Genomic DNA, 19,715 nt, shown 5'->3' with positions numbered 1-19,715 from the left:
ACCGAGCTGACAAGGTACAAAATCTGTCGTTCTGCCCTTGAACAGGCAGTTAACCCACAGTTCCTAGACCAGTTAACCCACTGTTCCTAGACCAGTTAACCCACTGTTCCTAGACCAGTTAACCCACTGTTCCTAGACCAGTTAACCCACTGTTCCTAGACCAGTTAACCCCACTGTTCCTAGACCAGTTAATCCACTGTTCCTAGACCAGTTAACCCACTGTTCCTAGACCAGTTAACCCCACTGTTCCTAGACCAGTTAACCCACTGTTCCTAGACCAGTTAACCCCACTGTTCCTAGACCAGTTAACCCACTGTTCCTAGACCAGTTAACCCCACTGTTCCTAGACCAGTTAACCCCACTGTTCCTAGACCAGTGTTCCTAACCCCCCACTGTTCCTAGACCAGTTAACCCCACCTGTTCCTAGACCAGTTAACCCCACTGTTCCTAGACCAGTTAACCCCACTGTTCCTAGACCAGTTAACCCCACAGTTCCTAGACCAGTTAACCCACAGTTCCTAGACCAGTTAACCCCACAGTTCCTAGACCAGTTAACCCACAGTTCCTAGACCAGTTAACCCACTGTTCCTAGACCAGTTAACCCCACTGTTCCTAGACCAGTTAACCCACTGTTCCTAGACCAGTTAACCCACTGTTCCTAGGCCGTCATTGAAAATAACAATTAACTGACTTGCCTAGTAAAACAAAGGTTAAAAAAAACTGCCTCTGGAAGCAACCTCAGCACAAGAACTGTTCGTCGGGAGCTTCATGAAATGGGTTTCCATGGCCGAGCAGCCGCACACAAGACTAAGATCACCATGTGCCAAGCTTCGGCTGGAGTGGTATAAAACCCGCTGCCCAAATTCATAGTGCCAACTATAAAGTTTGATGGAGGAAGAAGAATGAACGGTCTGGGGATGTTTTTCATATCACACTCTTCATATAAATAAATAATTTATTATATAGTTTACTGCAATTTTTTTTCGCAATTATGTATCTGGAGTGGGTTTGGTTGGTAAATCTCTGTAATCTGGTTCCCCAACATTAAACTAAACTAAACTAAGTGAACCAAACCCAAAACAAAGACATTTGGCAAATTCTATGCATTTAACTATTAAATACATCATTAACAGTCATAACAAAGTAGGTCTTTCACCTTGTGACACTACACAAGCAATACAATATAACGGAGTGTTCTGGTTAATTCCACAATATAACGGAGTGTTCTGGTTAATTCCACAATATAACGGAGTGTTCTGGTTAATTCCACAATATAACGGAGTGTTCTGGTTAATTCCACAATATAACGGAGTGTTCTGGTTAATTCCACAACGTAACGGAGTGTTCTGGTTAATTCCACAACGTAAACGGAGTGTTCTGGTTAATTCCACAATATAACGGAACCCTGGTTAATTCCACAATATAACAGTTTCTGGTTAATTCCACAATATAACGGAGTGTTCTGGTTAATTCATACAACATAACGGGTTCTGGTTAATTCCACAACGTAACGGAGTGTTCTGGTTAATTCCACAACGTAACGGAGTGTTCTGGTTAATTCCACAATATAACGGAGTGTTCTGGTTAATTCCACAATATAACGGAGTGTTCTGGTTAATTCCACAATATAACGGAGTGTTCTGGTTAATTCCACAATATAACGGAGTGTTCTGGTTAATTCCACAATATAACGGAGTGTTCTGGTTAATTCCACAACGTAACGGAGTGTTCTGGTTAATTCCACAATATAACGGAGTGTTCTGGTTAATTCCACAATATAACGGAGTGTTCTGGTTAATTCCACAACATAACGGAGTGTTCTGGTTAATTCCACAACATAACGGAGTGTTCTGGTTAATTCCACAACGTAACGGAGTGTTCTGGTTAATTCCACAACGTAACGGAGTGTTCTGGTTAATTCCACAACGTAACGGAGTGTTCTGGTTAATTCTACGATACACACGTCATATCTCTAACCCTGTTGGTTGTGATGTCTGTTATGGTTCTCAGAGGTCAGTTGAAGCCCCGTGGCTGTCCAGTGTTGAGTCCAGCTGTGTGGTGATTGGTCAAGGGGTGCTGATGTGTGTGGACCCCGCCACTCTCGCCCTCTACACCCTCCCGATACAGGCTGAGGAGGCGCCACAGTTCAACCAGATCCTACTGCAGGTAACTCCTGTTCAACCACGACTTGAAGCTACGAAGTGTAAAGAAAGTCTTCATGGTCTCAGTTAGGTGGACACGTTGGTGTGTAACAGGCTATATATTGTACCTTTTTCGATTAAAACATCTACAAAATAACCCCCCCCAGTCTCTGGATCTGGAGGTGTCCCTGGGCTTCCAGCCCGTCCTGGTGTCCAGCCAGCCCCACCCGGCCCGCTCCCCCATCTCAGAGTTCTTTCTCCAGCTCGGACCAGACCACCACGTCCTGCTACAGCTCAATGCTGATGGATACACCATCGCCGCACTCAGAGACTTCCAGCCGGTACAGAATCACCATTCGTTCATTTAATGAACTTTAATTTATCCCAGACGGGCAATTTATTATTGCTACTTATCTTATAAGATTTTACTTATAAGATTTTTACCTCAAATGTTGTTAGTTGGGAGATCAATGGAGCTGAATGAGTTGTGTGACTAACTGGAGAATGTCTATGTTTCTAGGCGTTCTTGGTCTCATTTGCCACCACAGGGGAGAAGACTGTTGCTGCCGTCATGACTCCCAAAAACGAAACCGTGAGTCTTCAAAAAAAAAAAAAAAGGTTCAACAACATTTGTTTTTTTAAAGATGTCTCAGAATGACCTAAAAGGATCGAAGTGTCACATCATGCATGTGGTCATATAGTGTGTAGTTAGTTAGTTCTACTGAAGTATGTAACCCATTTTCAATGTTTTTTTAATTTTTTTAAACTTCCTTTCTGTTCCCGCTCCAGGCTTGTGATATCAATCTGTTCAGCGCTGATTCAGGTCGTAGGTTGTTGGATACAACTGTCATCTTTCCCCTCGATCTTAACGGTGGGAAACCCTTCAAGGTCTGTATGAGGAGAACGATCGTGGAGTATAGAGTAGGGATTGGAGTGGAATATAGAGTAGGGATTGGAGACCTTGGTGGGAGTGGAGTATAGAGTAGGGATTGGAGACCTTGATGGGAGTGGAGTATAGAGTAGGGATTGGAGTTAGTTTGGAGACCTTGGAGGGAGTGGAGTATATCAGTAGGGATTGGAGACCATTTATAATAGGGATGGGGAGTTTTAGGGATTGGAGACCTTTTTTAATTGGAGACTTCCTTTTGGAGACCATGGTGGGAGTCCCTTGGAGGGAGTGGAGTATAGAATAGGGATTGGAGACCAGGCTTGGGATTGAGACCTATGGGAATCTGTTTGGAGACCTTGGAGGGAGTGGAGTATAGAGTGATTGGAGACAGGGAGTATAGAGTAGGGATGGGGAGTGGAGTATAGGTAGGGATTGGAGACCTTGGTGGGAGTGGAGTATCTAGGGATTGGAGACCTTGGTGGGAGTGGAGTATAGAGTAGGGATTGGAGACCTTGGAGGGAGTGGAGTATAGAGTAGGGATTGGAGACCTTGGAGGGAGTGGAGTATAGAGTAGGGATGGGGAGTGGAGTATAGAGTAGGGATTGGAGACCTTGGTGGGAGTGGAGTCTAGAGTAGGGATTGGAGACCTTGGAGGAGTGGAATAGAGTAGGGATTGGAGACCTTGGTGGGAGTGGAGTATAGAGTAGGGATTGGAGACCTTGATGGGAGTGGAGTATAGAGTAGGGATTGGAGACCTTGGTGGGAGTGGAGTATAGAGTAGGGATTGGAGACCTTGATGGGAGTGGAGTATAGAGTAGGGATTGGAGAGGAGTATAGAGTAGGGATTGGAGACCTTGGTGGGAGTGGAGTATAGAGTAGGGATTGGAGACCTTGGTGGGAGTGGAGTATAGAGTAGGGATTGGAGACCTTGGAGGGAGTGGAGTATAGAGTAGGGATTGGAGACCATGGTGGGAGTGGAGTATAGAGTAGGGATGGGGAGTGGAGTATAGAGTAGGGATTGGAGACCTTGGTGGGAGTGGAGTATAGAGTAGGGATTGGAGACCTTGGTGGGAGTGGAGTATAGAGTAGGGATTGGAGAGGAGTATAGAGTAGGGATTGGAGACCTTGGAGGGAGTGGAGTATAGAGTAGGGATTGGAGACCTTGGAGGGAGTGGAGTATAGAGTAGGGATGGGGGAGTGGAGTATAGAGTAGGGATGGGGATTGGGATTGAGACCTTGATGGGAGTGGTAGGGATTGGAGAGGAGTAGAGTAGGGATTGGAGAGGAGTATAGAGTAGGGATTGGAGACCTTGATGGGAGTGGAGTATAGAGTAGGGATTGGGGACTTTGATGGGAGTGGAGGCCAACAAAAAAATCAGAACTCGTACCCACATCCGTACTTCCAACTTTGCAAGCTAAACATTTCCGCGGATACCCCTCTTGACAGCGGAGATTTTAGTTGTTCATTGTAGTTGGTTATGTTTTTTTGGGGGGGGGGGTCTTTGGGAATTTATCCGCGGGCTGCTATTGATTATAGAGCTGGGATGGACAAATGGATTGCCATGTGACCCAAGGCCTTCTGATCAATTTACTGGGGGTCGGGGTCGGGGTCTCAACTTACTGTTGCTAGGTAGAATAGTAGATAGAGTACACAAGGTGCAATTTCAACATGTGGTTGTGCATCAGCAGTTTTTCTCATACGTCAGTCAATTAGCCCAATTAACCTGATATTATCAGCATGTTTTGGGGGGGGGATTGCCAATCAGCTATCTAAACTTGTAATCATGGTCGACTCACCAGCCGGGGGCGCCCCCATTGATTTTGTTAGTCAGTCTCACTCAGACATCATATTTAAAAGATGCCAATACTGCTCTCTGCCTCATGGTAAAATGAGTAGAATTGCACAAAAATGTCCTCTAAAACATACAAAATGTCTCTCTTGGCTGTCAAGACGGGGGAATGGGGGGTATACGGATGTGGGTACGCAGACCCACGAGCCACTGCGGCTCCTCGTGATGAGTTCAGATTTTTTTCGTGGCTCCCGACCCTCATCAATGTTGACAAAGTCCCTGGTACAGAGTAGTCTGGCATGAGCCCCACCGAGCCAACCCATCACCTGTTGGAATATACCTGTGTAGAGGTGATGGAGGGAAGTCAAATCAGTCAGATGTTGTTTTTGTTCAGGAAGTCGGGTGTTTAAATGAGGTCCGTAACAGTCGGTCGTGTTCCCTCCCCAGCTGTACGTCCATGCCTTCCTGAAGAAGGACGACTCTGTGGGCTACAGGGTCCTCGTGCAGACACAGGACCATGCTCTCACCTTCATACAGCAGCCAGGTACACACACACACACACACACACACACACACACACACACACACACACACACACACACACAGACACACACAGACACACAGGTACACACACACACACACACACACACACACAGGTACATACACACACACACACACAGGTACATACACACACACACACACAGGTACATACACACACACACACACACACACACACACACACACACACACACACACACACACACACACACACACACACACACACACACACACACACACACACACACACACACACACACACACACACACACACACACACAGGTACATACACACACACACACACACACACACACACACAGGTACATACACACACACACTGGTACACACACTGGTACACACACACACACACACGCTGGTACACACACACACACACGTACACACACACACACACTGGTACACACACTGGTACACACACACACACACACTGGTACACACACACACACACACTGGTACACACACTGGTACACACACACACACACACACACACACTGGTACACACACGTACACACACACACTGGTACACACACACACACACACACACTGGTACACACACACACACACACACTGGTACACACACACTGGTACACACACACACTGGTACACACACACACTGGTACACACACTGGTACACACACACACTGGTACACACACACACACACACACACACACACTGGTACACACACACACACACACACACACACACACACACACACACACACACACACACACTGGTACACACACACACACACACTGGTACACACACACACACACACACACACACACACACACACACACACACACACACACACACACTGGTACACACACACACACACTGGTACACACACACACACACACACACACTGGTCCACACACACACACACACACACACACACACACACACACACTGGTACACACACACACACACACACACACACACACACACACACACTGGTACACACACACACACACACACTGGTACACACACACACACACTGGTACACACACACACACACACACTGGTACACACACACACACACACACACTGGTACACACACACACTGGTACACACACACTGGTACACACACACACACACACACACACACTGGTACACGTACACACACTAGACGAGGCTTCTAACCAACACCTGTGATTCCAGGACGTGTGGTATGGACCAGAGAGGAGGCCCTAGCTGATGTTGTTACCATGGAGATGGTGGACCTGCCACTCACTGGGACCCAGGCGGAGCTGGAGGGGGAGTTTGGCAAGAAAGCTGGTAAAGAACATCAAAGATCCTGACTAACATGATTCATTTAATCATTTTAAAAACAAGCATAGCAAAGACAACCGTGCATAAATAAAATTACGAGGATGACACACACAAAGAAAAGGAGTTGTCTCAACAATACTATCAATGCCTAGTCATTCCCTTCAGATCTAAGTTTTATTTTAACATTTTTAAAAATATATTTTTATTTTATTTTTTTAAATTCTAAGTATTTCACTTTTAATGTGTTTTATTTCTTTGTGGAAGTATATATATATATATTTTTTTTGTTGCCTGTATTTGTTGTCAACTGATAGCGTATAAGGTTAAATGACCATGTCTAAATGAATACTCCTGAATGTGTCGTTATCCTCCGTCGGCTTCATGCCCCCTCTCTCTCTCTCTCTCTCTCTTTGGTTTTCTCACTGCTGCGCTTGGATCCAGCCATTCAAGGTAACGCTGTGAGCTTGCCGTCCTTTCTGTTTGCTTATGTTGAAGCTGTTGTATTTTGTAAGATCAGTCGTGAATGATCAGTCGTGAAAGTAGCTCCTTCAATAAAAGTTTTGTTGCTTTGTCGTTTCTTGTAATCTGTCGTTTTGTTTTGTGTTTCGTCGTAGATTAGTTTGTGCTCGTCAGTGGGGGGGTGTATTTTAGTGTCCCTGTAGATAGAATCCAACCTGCTGTCGTGAAACGCATCACTTCCCAACAGACAATGGATTTGAATGTAAAGAATTAAGATGTGACTGGAACTGTAGATGCATAACATGTTAAGTGTCTGCACCCCCCCCACAGACGGGTTGTTCCCCATGGTGCTGAAGCGTCTGTCATCCCAGGTGATTCTGCTCCAGGTATGGCTGGCCCACCTGTGGAAGCTGTTCTACGAAGCCCGTCAACCCCACGGCCAGGTTAAGAACGAGGTCACGATAGAAACGTTGTCCAGGGATGAGTTCAACCTGCAGAAGATGATGGTTATGGTCACGGCCTCGGGGAAGGTAAGACGAAAGGGGGTGGGGGGGGGGGGGTCACGGCCTTGGGGAAGGAGAGAGAGAGAGAGAGAGAATGTGTATATATATGTGTGTGTGTGTGTGTAGATGGAAGAAGGTGAGAAAGTAGCACCAACATTGGGCTGGATGGGATCTGCTGTCTGTCGACCTCGGCACCAACATTGGGCTGGATGGGATCTGCTGTCTGTCGACCTCGGCACCAACATTGGGCTGGATGGGATCTGCTGTCTGTCGACTTCGGCACCAACATTGGGCTGGATGGGATCTGCTGTCTGTCGACCTTGGCACCAACACTGGGCTGGGTGGGATCTGCTGTCTGTCGACCTCGGCACCAACATTGGGCTGGGTGGGATCTGCTGTCTGTCGACCTCGGCACCAACATTGGGCTGGATGGGATCTACTGTCTGTCGACCTCGGCACCAACATTGGGCTGGGTGGGATCTGCTGTCTGTCGACCTCGGCACCAACATTGGGCTGGATGGGATCTACTGTCTGTCGACCTCGGCACCAACACTGGGCTGGATGGGATCTGCTGTCTGTCGACTTCGGCACCAACACTGGGCTGGATGGGATCTGCTGTCTGTCGACCTCGGCACCAACGTTGGGCTGGATGGGATCTGCTGTCTGTCGACTTCGGCACCAACACTGGGCTGGATGGGATCTGCTGTCTGTCGACCTTGGCACCAACATTGGGCTGGATGGGTTCTGCTGTCTGTCGACCTCGGCACCAACGTTGGGCTGGATGGGATCTACTGTCTGTCGACCTCAGCACCAACGTTGGGCTGGATGGGATCTGCTGTCTGTCGACCTCAGCACCAACATTGGGCTGGGTGGGATCTGCTGTCTGTCGACCTCGGCACCAACATTGGGCTGGATGGGATCTGCTGTCTGTCGACCTCAGCACCAACATTGGTAGCACTTTACTATAGTCCTAATGAGGCTCATAAATGTTTAGACTTTTTGAAAATATAAGTGTATATATGTATTATTATTATTATTTTTTACAATAAGGCTGTAATGTAATAATGTGGAAAAAGTCAAGTGATCTGAATGCACTTTACATATTTTATTTGTTTTGGAAACATTACAAAGCTCATCCGTTTGTTGTTGTTGTTGTTGTTGTTGTTGTGCGCTGTAAATCCACTTGAACAAATGGAACACTCGAGTCAAAGCAAATCAACGTAGTCATCAAGACGTCATTTTACTTGCCCATTCCACCAAATACACTGAAGAAAAATATAAACGCATGTAAAGTGTTGGTCTCATGTTTCATGAGCTGAAATAAAATATCCCAGATTTGTAACATATGCACAAAAAAGCTAATTTCTCAACAAAAAAAATGGCCAGAAAATTGAATGTTCATTTATCTACCATAAGCCGCCTCCGTTGTTTTAGAGAATTTGTCAGTACTTCCAAACAGCCGCAGACCCATGTGTATGGCGTGCGGGCGAGTTGTGAACAGAGTGCCCCATGGTGGCGATGGGGTTATGGTACGGGGGGGGCAGGCATAAGCTACGGACAACGAACACAATTGCATTTTCTCGATGGCAATTTGATTGCACAAAGATACCGTGGCGAGATCCCGAGGCCCGTTGTCGTGCCATTCAGTATAGTTTTACGGTATTAGAAACAAAATTGGATTGAGCTTTGACATCCGTTGGATTACTTGGTGACACTATGCTGGATGTTGTCACTTCAGTCGTCGTAGTAACACAAGCTTCTATATGCTCTGAATGTCTCGTTTTAATTTTTGTTGTGCTGTCGATGAGTAAGCTATTGGAATGTTTTGGTTGTTTCACAGCACGTTCATCTCAGCCAATAGTCTTGAGTCATACTTTATAGGCCACTCTATTTAGCGGAAGGACAAATCTTTTTTTATCTTCGTTTGGTCCCAGCTGTTTGGCATCGACAGCAAGTCCGGCTCTATTCTGTGGAAGCACTACCTGGAGAATGTCCAGCCCAACGCAGTTTTCAAACTGATAGTCCAGAGGACCACCGCTCACTTCCCCCATCCCCCACAATGCACTCTGCTCATCAAGGATAAGGTAGGAACAACACCTAGTTGCGAACTAGTCCTTACTACACCATTCTTTGGGTGTTTTTTATTTTATAAATTATTATAAATGATGTATTACATATAACTTAGTTATTTGATCTTGAACATGAAAAATACATAGTTAAAGCATCTCAGTAGGATTTAGGTCCTAAGTGTTTACATAGATATGGAGGGCTGCCCCTTTTCCAACTTGATGTAATGTTGGGTGAAATGTCTCTAGTTTTCTAAATATTTTGCTACCCCCCCCAGGACACTGGCCTGGCCTCCCTGCATGTGTTCAACCCCATATTTGGCAGGAAGAGTCACATCGCCCCGCCAGCCCTGCCCCGGCCCATCCTCCAGTCACTGCTACTACCTGTTATAGACCAGGACTACGCCAAGGTCCTGTTGCTGGTCGACGACCAATACAAGGTAACGTCAGTGGAAAATAAAATAACACTTCTGGTGCATTGTGGGAGAGATTTGCACCAATGTTTTCTAATGTACCTGTTCTCGTTGACTGAACCTCACAGCTGATTACTGTGCACTAATTATTCTGTCTTATAATGATTGTCCTCCCTCCCTCCTCTCCTCTCCCCTCCCCTCCCCTTCCCTTCCCTCTCCCTCCCTCCCCTCCCTCCCTCCAGGTGACAGCCTTCCCCTCCACTAAGAACGTCCTACAGCAGCTCCAGGAGATGGCCTCCTCCATCTTCTTCTACCTGATCCGCTCAGATCAGGGAAACCTGTCTGGATTCAGGCTGCGCAAGGTGACTTACCACTGTGTGTGTGTATGGAACATTAGTTTGTGTGTGTCTGCATGAATGTGACATTCATTGTTTGTGACATTCATTGTTTGTGACATTCATTGTTTGTGACATTCATTGTTTGTGACATTCATTGTTTGTGACATTCATTGTGTGTGTTTGTGACATTCATTGTGTGTGTTTGTGACATTCATTGTGTGTGTTTGTGACATTCATTGTGTGTGTTTGTGACATTAAACGTGTGTGTGTGTGTTCATCCAGGACCTGTCCACAGAGCGGATCTGGGAGGTGGTCCTTCCTACAGAGGTTCAGAAGATAGTAGCGGTCAATGGGAAGAGACCCAACGAGCATGTCCACTCTCAGGGCAGAGTGATGGGAGACCGTAGTGTTCTCTACAAGGTAATGACAGCTCTACTTACTAGTAAACTACAGGGTTCACACTCAACAATTACAGATTAAAGGATGGTTTCCCAGATCCAGTCCTAGACTAGTTTTTGTAAATTAAAAGTTTAAAAACTGTCACCAAAAGTTTTACTTTTTAATACTTCACGAGAGACAAGTGCAAAATACAAACGTTTTTGAAATGAATAAAGTAGTAATATTGTGTGCGGACCTGAATATATATATAAGTCTCTTTCGTTTTCTCACCACAGTACCTGAACCCTAACCTGCTGGCAGTGGTGACAGAGAGTACAGACGCCCACCCTGAGCGGGCCTTCGTGGGCGTGTTCCTGGTCGACGGTGTGACTGGACGCATCATTCATGAAGCCGTCCAGAGGAAGGCCAGGGGGCCCGTACACTTTGTCCACTCTGAGAACTGGGTGGTGGTGAGTAGTAGTACCAGTAGTACCAGTAGTAGTACCAGTAGTGGTGGTGGTAGTAGCAGTAGTAGTACCAGTAGTAGTGGTGGTGGTAGTAGCAGTAGTAGTACCAGTAGTGGTAGTGGTGAGTAGTAGTAGTGGTGGTGGTAGTAGCAGTAGTAGTAGTAGTAGTACCAGTAGTGGTGGTGGTAGTAGTAGTAGTACCAGTAGTGGTGGTGGTAGTAGCAGTAGTAGTAGTAGTACCAGTAGTGGTGGTGGTAGTAGTAGTACCAGTAGTGGTGGTGGTGGTAGTAGTAGTACCAGTAGTAGTAGTACCAGTAGTGGTGGTGGTGGTAGTAGTACCAGTAGTGGTGGTGGTGGTAGTAGTACCAGTAGTGGTGGTGGTAGTAGTAGGTAGTAGTAGTAGTAGTAGTGGTAGTACCAGTAGTGGTGGTGGGTAGTAGTAGTAGTACCAGTAGTGGTGGTGGTAGTAGCAGTAGTAGTGGTGGTGGTAGTAGCAGTAGTAGTACCAGTAGTGGTGGTGGTAGTAGTAGTACCAGTAGTGGTGGTGGTGGTGGTGGTAGTAGTACCAGTAGTGGTGGTGGTAGTAGTAGTAGTAGTAGTAGTGTGGTGGTGGTAGTAGTACCAGTAGTAGTACCAGTAGTGGTGGTGGTAGTAGCAGTAGTAGTAGTAGCAGTAGTGGTGGTGGTAGTAGCAGTAGTAGTACCAGTAGTGGTGGTGGTAGTAGTAGTACCAGTAGTAGTACCAGTAGTGGTGGTGGTAGTAGTAGTACTAGTAGTAGTAGAAGTAGTACTAGTAGTGGTGGTGGTAGTAGTACCAGCAGTAGTAGTAGTAGTACCAGTAGTGGTGGTGGTAGTACCAGTAGTAGTAGCAGTGGTAGTACCAGTAGTGGTGGTGGTAGTAGCAGCAGTAGTTGTTGTAGCAGTATTTGCAACACTTAGCAGTAGTTGCAACACTAGTAGCAGTAGTTGTTGTAGCAGTAGTTGCAACAGCAACCGTAGAAGTAGTAGTTATGGTCACAAATGTTCCAAAGATGATTTTTGTTTTGAGAAAAAGGTTAATGAACTGCTGCCTTAACCCTCACCATTTTCTCTCCTTCCCTCTCTACAGTATGAGTACTGGAACACCAAGTCCAGGCGTAATGAGTTCAGTGTGCTGGAGCTGTTTGAAGGGACAGAGCTGTATAACAGCACAGTGTTCAGTAGTCTGGACAGACCCCATCTGCCCCAGGTCCTACAGCAGACCTACATCTTCCCCTCTCCCATCACCACTATGGAGGCTACGCTCACTGAGAAGGGCATCACCTCTAGACATCTCCTGGGTCAGTATAGGAGGGGTGGGTGGATAGATGGAGACGGTGTGTAGGAGAATGGATGAACGGGTGGGTGGGAGAATGGATGGGAGGATGGGTGGAGGGGTGGGAGAATGGATGGGAGGATGGGTGGAGGGGTGGGAGAATGGATGGGTGGAGGGGTGGGTGAATGGATGCGAGGATGGGTGGAGGGGTGGAGGGGTGGGTGAATGGATGGATGGAGGGGGTGGGTGGGTGAATGGATGGATGGAGGGGGTGGGTGGGTGGGTGGGTGGGTGAATGGATGGATGGAGGGGGGGTGGGTGGGTGGGAGAATTGATGGAGGGGTGAGGGAATGGATGGAGGGGTGGATGGAGGGGGTGGGTGAATGGATGGATGGAGGGGGTGGGTGGGTGGATGGATGGATGGAGGGGTGGGTGGGTGAATGGATGGATGGATGGATGGAGGGGGTGGGTGGGTGAATGGATGGAGGGGGGTGGGTGGGTGAATGGAGGGGTGGGTGGGTGGGTGAATGGATGGATGGAGGGGTGGGTGGGTGGGTGAATGGATGGAGGGAGGGGTGGGTGAGTGGGAGAATGGATGGAGGGGTGGGTGAATGGATGGAGGGGATGGGAGAATGGATGGAGGGGTGGATGGAGGGGTGGGTGAATGGATGGAGGGGTGGATGGATGAAGGGGTGGGTGGGAGAGTGGATGGAGGGGGTGGAGGGGTGGGTGAATGGAGGGGTGGATGGATGAATGAATGGAGGGGTGGGTGGGTGGGAGGATGGATGGATGGATGGATGGATGGATGGATGGATGGATGGATGGATGGATGGATGGATGGATGGATGGATGGAGGGGTGGGTGGGAGAATGGATGGAGGGATGGGTGGGTGAATGGATGGATGGAGGGGTGGATGGATGGAAGGGGTGGGTGGGTGGGTGAATGGATGGATGGTTGGAGGGGGTGGGTGAATGGATGGATGGAGGGGTAGGAGAATGGATGGATGGAGGGGTGGGTGGGAGAATGGATGGATGGAGGGGTGGGTGGAAGAATGGATGGAGGGGTGGGTGGGTGGGTGAATGAATGGAGGGGTGGGTGGAAGAATGGATGGATGGAGGGGTGGGTGGGTGAATGAATGGAGGGGTGGGTGGGAGAATGGATGGATGGACGGGTGGGTGGGAGAATGGATGGAGGGGTGGGTGGGTGAATGGGTGGATGGATGGGTGGATGGATGGAGGGGTGGGTGGATGGATGGATGGAGGGGGTGGGTGGGTGAATGGATGGATGGAGGGGTAGATGGATGGAGGGGTGGGTGAATGGAGGGGTGGATGGATGGAGGGGGTGGGTGGGTGGATGGATGGAGGGGGTGAGTGGGTGAATGGATGGATGGATGGAGGGGGAGGGTGAATGGATGGATGGAGGGGGGGAGTGGATCTTTCAGCACCATATCTATCTGCAGCGTAACTCTATTTTTTTCTCTGGATATTTCTTTCTCAAAGTGGGGTTACCATCAGGAGCCATCTTGTCTCTCCCCAAGATGTTCCTGGATCCACGGAGACCAGAGGTTGTCACTGAACACAGCCGGTTAGTACCAACAACATGTTCATTTGGCACCAAATGGAAGAAAATGAACTGAAACAGGGAGGGAATACCTGGTCCAACAACAAACACTCATTTTTCATTTTCTGTTGCAAAACGTTTTGTGTGCACGATAATGAACAGAACCCTGTTGTTGACGTTATCTGACCTTTTTAGAGAGGAATATTGGTTCCTTGTCACTATATGAAAGTAAGAATTAGTTTATCATTTATTTCCAGTGAGGAGAACCTTATACCCTACGCCCCAGAGATGCCCATCCGCACAGAGTGGTTCATCAACTACAATCAGACCGTAGCGAGAGTGAAAGGAATCTACACTGCCCCCTCTGGCCTGGAGTCCACATGTCTGGTGAGTCTATGGTCCATTACATTGGTTCCCAAACTGTTGGGTGTGCTGGGCGCAGCGTTTTATTTTATTTAAGGAACTCCGTCGGGCTTTCAACTTACTTTTGAAAGTTTTAATTGTAGAAGGAGGTTTCGATTGCCAGCTGCCCGGCAAAGGGCTATTCGTCATCAGCATCTAGCACCGGCGAGCAATCCTCGAAGATGAGGCCATACTCCAAACTATTTAACAAAATGACATATTGAATTCTATCTCTGTTCATTCAATTAAGACTGTACTCGATTAAACACTTATCATGTCAGTCATTGCAGACCTTAGAGAGCTATTTATAACTTCTCAGAAATGTCCAGATCGACTACTGTCAGCTAGCAAGGTTGTTTTTTATTTTTAAGCCATTTGATTTTGTTTTAAAGTTAAGGTTTTGCGCGGGATGTTCCCCAATGATGGAAGTGAGTTAACAAAAACACACAACAACAACAACAACAAATAGTTTTGGGAACCACTGGTCTATTACACTATCGGCAATGTATCTTTATCACACCTGTATCTACCTGTATTCACCTGTATCTACCTGTATTCACTATCAGTATCTCTGCCTGCACATGACCATCTGATCATTTATCACTATCAGTATCTCTACCTGTATCTACCTGTATTCACTATCAGTGTATCTACCTATATTCACTACCTGTATCTACCTGTATTCACTATCGGTATCTCTACCTGTATCTACCTGTATTCACCTGTATCTACCTGTATTCACTATCAGTGTATCTATCTGTATTCACTGTATTCACTGTATCTACCTGGTATCAGTATCTCTACCTGTATCTACCTGTATTCACCTGTATCTACCTGTATTCACTATCAGTATCTCTGCCTGCACATGACCATCTGATCATTTATCACTATCAGTATCTCTACCTGTATCTACCTGTATTCACTATCGGTGTATCTACCTGTATTCACTATCGGTGTATCTACCTGTATTCACTATCGGTGTATCTACCTGTATCTACCTGTATTCACCTGTACCTGTATTCACCTGTACCTGTATTCACTATCAGTATCTCTACTGTATTCTGTATTCACTATCACCTGTATCTATGTACCTGTATTCACTATCAGTATCTCTACCTGTATTCACCTGTACCTGTATTCACTATCAGTATCTCTACCTGTATTCACCTGTACCTGTATTCACTATCAGTATCTCTACCTGTATTCTACCTGTATTCACTATCAGTATCTCTACCTGTATTCACTACCTGTATTCAGTGTATCTACCTGTATCTACCTGTATTCACTATCGGTGTATCTACCTGTATTCACTATCGGTGTATCTACCTGTATTCACTATCGGTGTATCTACCTGTATCTACCTGTATTCACCTGTACCTGTATTCACCTGTACCTGTATTCACTATCAGTATCTCTACCTGTATTCATCTGTACCTGTATCTACCTGTATTCACCTGTACCTGTATTCACTATCAGTATCTCTACCTGTATCTACCTGTATTCACCTGTACCTGTATTCACCTGTACCTGTATTCATTATCAGTATCCCTACCTGTATCTACCTGTATTCACCTGTACCTGTATTCACCTGTACCTGTATTCACCTGTACCTGTATTCACTATCAGTATCTCTACCTGTATTCACCTGTACCTGTATTCACTATCAGTATCTCTACCTGTATTCACCTGTACCTGTATTCACTATCAGTATCTCTACCTGTATTCACCTGTACCTGTATTCACTATCTCTACCTCACCTGTATTCATCTCTACCTGTATTCACCTGTACCTGTATTCACTATCAGTATCTCTACCTGTATCTACCTGTATTCACCTGTACCTGTATTCACTATCAGTATCTCTACCTGTATCTACCTGTATTCACCTGTACCTGTATTCACTATCAGTATCTCTACCTGTATCTACCTGTATTCACCTGTACCTGTATTCACTATCAGTATCTCTACCTGTTTTCACCTGTACCTGTATTCACAATCAGTATCTCTACCTGTATCTCTACCTGTATTCATCTGTACCTGTATCTACCTGTATTCACCTGTACCTGTATTCACTATCAGTATCTCTACCTGTATCTACCTGTATTCACCTGTACCTGTATTCACTATCAGTATCTCTACCTGTATCTACCTGTATTCACCTGTACCTGTATTCCCTGTACTTGTATTCATTATCAGTATCCCTACCTGTATTCACCTGTACCTGTATTCACCTGTACCTGTATTCACTATCAGTATCTCTACCTGTATTCACCTGTACCTGTATTCACTATCAGTATCTCTACCTGTATTCACCTGTACCTGTATTCACTATCAGTATCTCTACCTGTATTCACCTGTACCTGTATTCACTATCAGTATCTCTACCTGTATTCACTACCTGTATCTACCTGTATTCACCTGTACCTGTATTCACTATCAGTATCTCTACCTGTATTCACTATCAGTGTATCTACCTGTATTCACTATCAGTATCTCTACCTGTATCTACCTGTTTTCACCTGTACCTGTATTCACTATCAGTATCTCTACCTGTATTCACTATCAGTATCTCTACCTGTATCTACCTGTATTCACCTGTACCTGTATTCATTATCAGTATTCCTACCTGTATCTACCTGTATTCACCTGTACCTGTATTCACCTGTACCTGTATTCATTATCAGTATCCCTACCTGTATCTACCTGTATTCACCTGTACCTGTATTCACCTGTACCTGTATTCACCTGTACCTGTATTCACCTGTACCTGTATTCACTATCAGTATCTCTACCTGTATTCACCTGTACCTGTATTCACTATCAGTATCTCTACCTGTATTCACCTGTACCTGTATTCACTATCAGTATCTCTACCTGTATTCACCTGTACCTGTATTCACTATCAGTATCTCTACCTGTATTCACCTGTACCTGTATTCACTATCAGTATCTCTACCTGTATTCACCTGTACCTGTATTCACTATCAGTATCTCTACCTGTATCTACCTGTATTCATCTGTACCTGTATTCACTATCAGTATCTCTACCTGTATCTACCTGTATTCACCTGTACCTGTATTCACTATCAGTATCTCTACCTGTATCTACCTGTATTCATCTGTACCTGTATCTACCTGTATTCACCTGTACCTGTATTCACTATCAGTATCTCTACCTGTATCTCTACCTGTATTCATCTGTACCTGTATCTACCTGTATTCACCTGTACCTGTATTCACTATCAGTATCTCTACCTGTATCTACCTGTATTCACCTGTACCTGTATTCACTATCAGTATCTCTACCTGTATTCATCTGTACCTGTATTCACTATCAGTATCTCTACCTGTATTCACCTGTACCTGTATTCACTATCAGTATCTCTACCTGTATCTCTACCTGTATTCATCTGTACCTGTATCTACCTGTATTCACCTGTACCTGTATTCACTATCAGTATCTCTACCTGTATCTACCTGTATTCATCTGTACCTGTATCTACCTGTATTCACCTCTACCTGTATTCACTATCAGTATCTCTACCTGTATCTACCTGTATTCACCTGTACCTGTATTCACTATCAGTATCTCTACCTGCACATGACCATCTGATCATTTATCACTGTAGTGTTAATCTGCAAAATTGTAATTATTCGCCTACCTCCTCATGCCTTTTGCACACATTGTATATAGACTCCCCCCTTTGTTTTCTACTGTGTTATTGACTTGTTTATTGTTTACTCCATGTGTAACTCTGTGTTGTCTGTTCACACTGCTATGCTTTATCTTGGCCAGGTCGCAGTTGTAAATGAGAACTTGTTCTCAACTAGCCTACCTGGTTAAATAAAGGTGAAATAAAATAAAAATAAAAAGTCTGGACTTCCTGCTGCATTTCCAAGACACGGTACACTGACGATACAGATTAAATGAAGATACAACTATAATGCAGATCAAATACTGAATATTTAACATGGAAATGTATATGTTTTGTTCCACAGGTGGTTGCGTACGGTCTTGACATCTACCAAACCAGGGTGTACCCCTCCAAGCAGTTCGACGTGCTGAAGGATGACTACGACTACGTCCTGATCAGCAGTGTTCTGTTGGCGCTGTTCTTCGCCACCATGATTAGTAAACGTCTGGCACAGGTCAAACTGCTCAACCGGGCCTGGCGGTAAAAGAGTCAACTTCTCACCTTTCAACTCTGACCCATTCCCCATTGCTGCGTGGATGAACCCGGACGATGGAGGTGGACGAGCTGAAGCCGTTTGACAATATCGGCTTAAAATCATCCCAATGAGTCATTTGATGGGAGCTGGGGTCGGCCATCTTTCTTTTTCAAGGAAGAGTTTCATTTCGAATTTCCTGTCTTTTTTTTTTTTTTTTTTTGTGTGTGTATAATTTATTTTGTAACATTTTACATTGAGGCAGCCTTTTAAGAGTAGTTATGTCATTGCTAATAAGTCTTTAACTAAACTACTGATAAATCCTTTATCTCCCTTAATTAAAGGATAACTTAATGTAAAGTGATTTTGATAATCACACGATATGAAGAACAGTGCGTGGTTACATGATGCATCTCAGAGCAAGTGTTCTTTATACTGAAGCTCTGAAATGTTGTTTAGCTGTGAATGATTAGGAAATAGTCTATCAAGATTAGGCCTAATTTAAGATGACTAAATGTGGTAGAAATGCATCATGGGATTTTACTGTTTTTAATTGGGTTTTAAAAGGTTTCCATAGATATTATTTTTTTTTTTTTTTTTTTTTTTTTTTTAATGTTGGTCAAGATGTTTTTTTTTTTTTTTTTTTGTTTGTTTGAAGGAACTGTGGGGTTGTGGGTGTACTGAGGTGTTTGTCTTTGGGATCGACTGCCTCTGAGGCTATCACTGTTGCTCTTTCTTTGATGCGCTGGAAGTTTTATCTAATACCCCCCTCATGGCTTTTGTGTAAATTATAGTTTATGTACAGTATATTTATGTCTTAAAAACATTTATTATGGCACTCCCAGTGTATTCATTTTTCCTATTGGGGAGAACAACTCTGCTTGTGCAACACATTTTCACCAAAACGCCGATACCCTCAATAAAATGAATATGACTATTTATGAAAGTCTGTTTTCCATTTTCAGTTGTTTACAGAGTGAGTAAGCCTACTAATGATCTTTGGT

The 19,715-nt window shown here is 45.2% G+C and overlaps 1 protein-coding gene across 3 annotated transcripts in view; it reads left to right on the top strand.

Moving 5' to 3' along the window:
- Positions 1-19,306, top strand: part of emc1 (ER membrane protein complex subunit 1) — a 28,845-nt gene extending 9,539 nt beyond the window's left edge. For 2 of the 3 annotated variants that reach the window (XM_042299794.1, XM_042299792.1), the window contains exons 7-23: positions 2,011-2,166; positions 2,309-2,482; positions 2,662-2,733; positions 2,931-3,029; positions 5,268-5,364; positions 6,556-6,672; positions 7,108-7,116; positions 7,456-7,655; positions 9,563-9,712; positions 9,973-10,134; positions 10,350-10,469; positions 10,728-10,865; positions 11,120-11,293; positions 12,398-12,608; positions 14,083-14,167; positions 14,401-14,530; positions 18,544-19,306. In XM_042299794.1, the coding sequence (XP_042155728.1) occupies positions 2,011-2,166; positions 2,309-2,482; positions 2,662-2,733; positions 2,931-3,029; positions 5,268-5,364; positions 6,556-6,672; positions 7,108-7,116; positions 7,456-7,655; positions 9,563-9,712; positions 9,973-10,134; positions 10,350-10,469; positions 10,728-10,865; positions 11,120-11,293; positions 12,398-12,608; positions 14,083-14,167; positions 14,401-14,530; positions 18,544-18,723 (2,274 nt within the window). In that variant the 3' untranslated portion in view covers positions 18,724-19,306. The remainder of the gene's footprint in view (positions 1-2,010; positions 2,167-2,308; positions 2,483-2,661; positions 2,734-2,930; positions 3,030-5,267; positions 5,365-6,555; positions 6,673-7,107; positions 7,117-7,455; positions 7,656-9,562; positions 9,713-9,972; positions 10,135-10,349; positions 10,470-10,727; positions 10,866-11,119; positions 11,294-12,397; positions 12,609-14,082; positions 14,168-14,400; positions 14,531-18,543) is intronic. The other variant, XM_042299793.1, reaches the window with a different exon arrangement.
- The last annotated feature ends 409 nt before the right edge of the window (positions 19,307-19,715 follow it).

The sequence above is a fragment of the Oncorhynchus tshawytscha genome, linkage group LG16, assembly GCF_018296145.1.
Source record: "Oncorhynchus tshawytscha isolate Ot180627B linkage group LG16, Otsh_v2.0, whole genome shotgun sequence".
NCBI lineage: Eukaryota > Metazoa > Chordata > Actinopteri > Salmoniformes > Salmonidae > Oncorhynchus > Oncorhynchus tshawytscha.
This window is presented reverse-complemented; position numbering and strand designations above follow the sequence as displayed.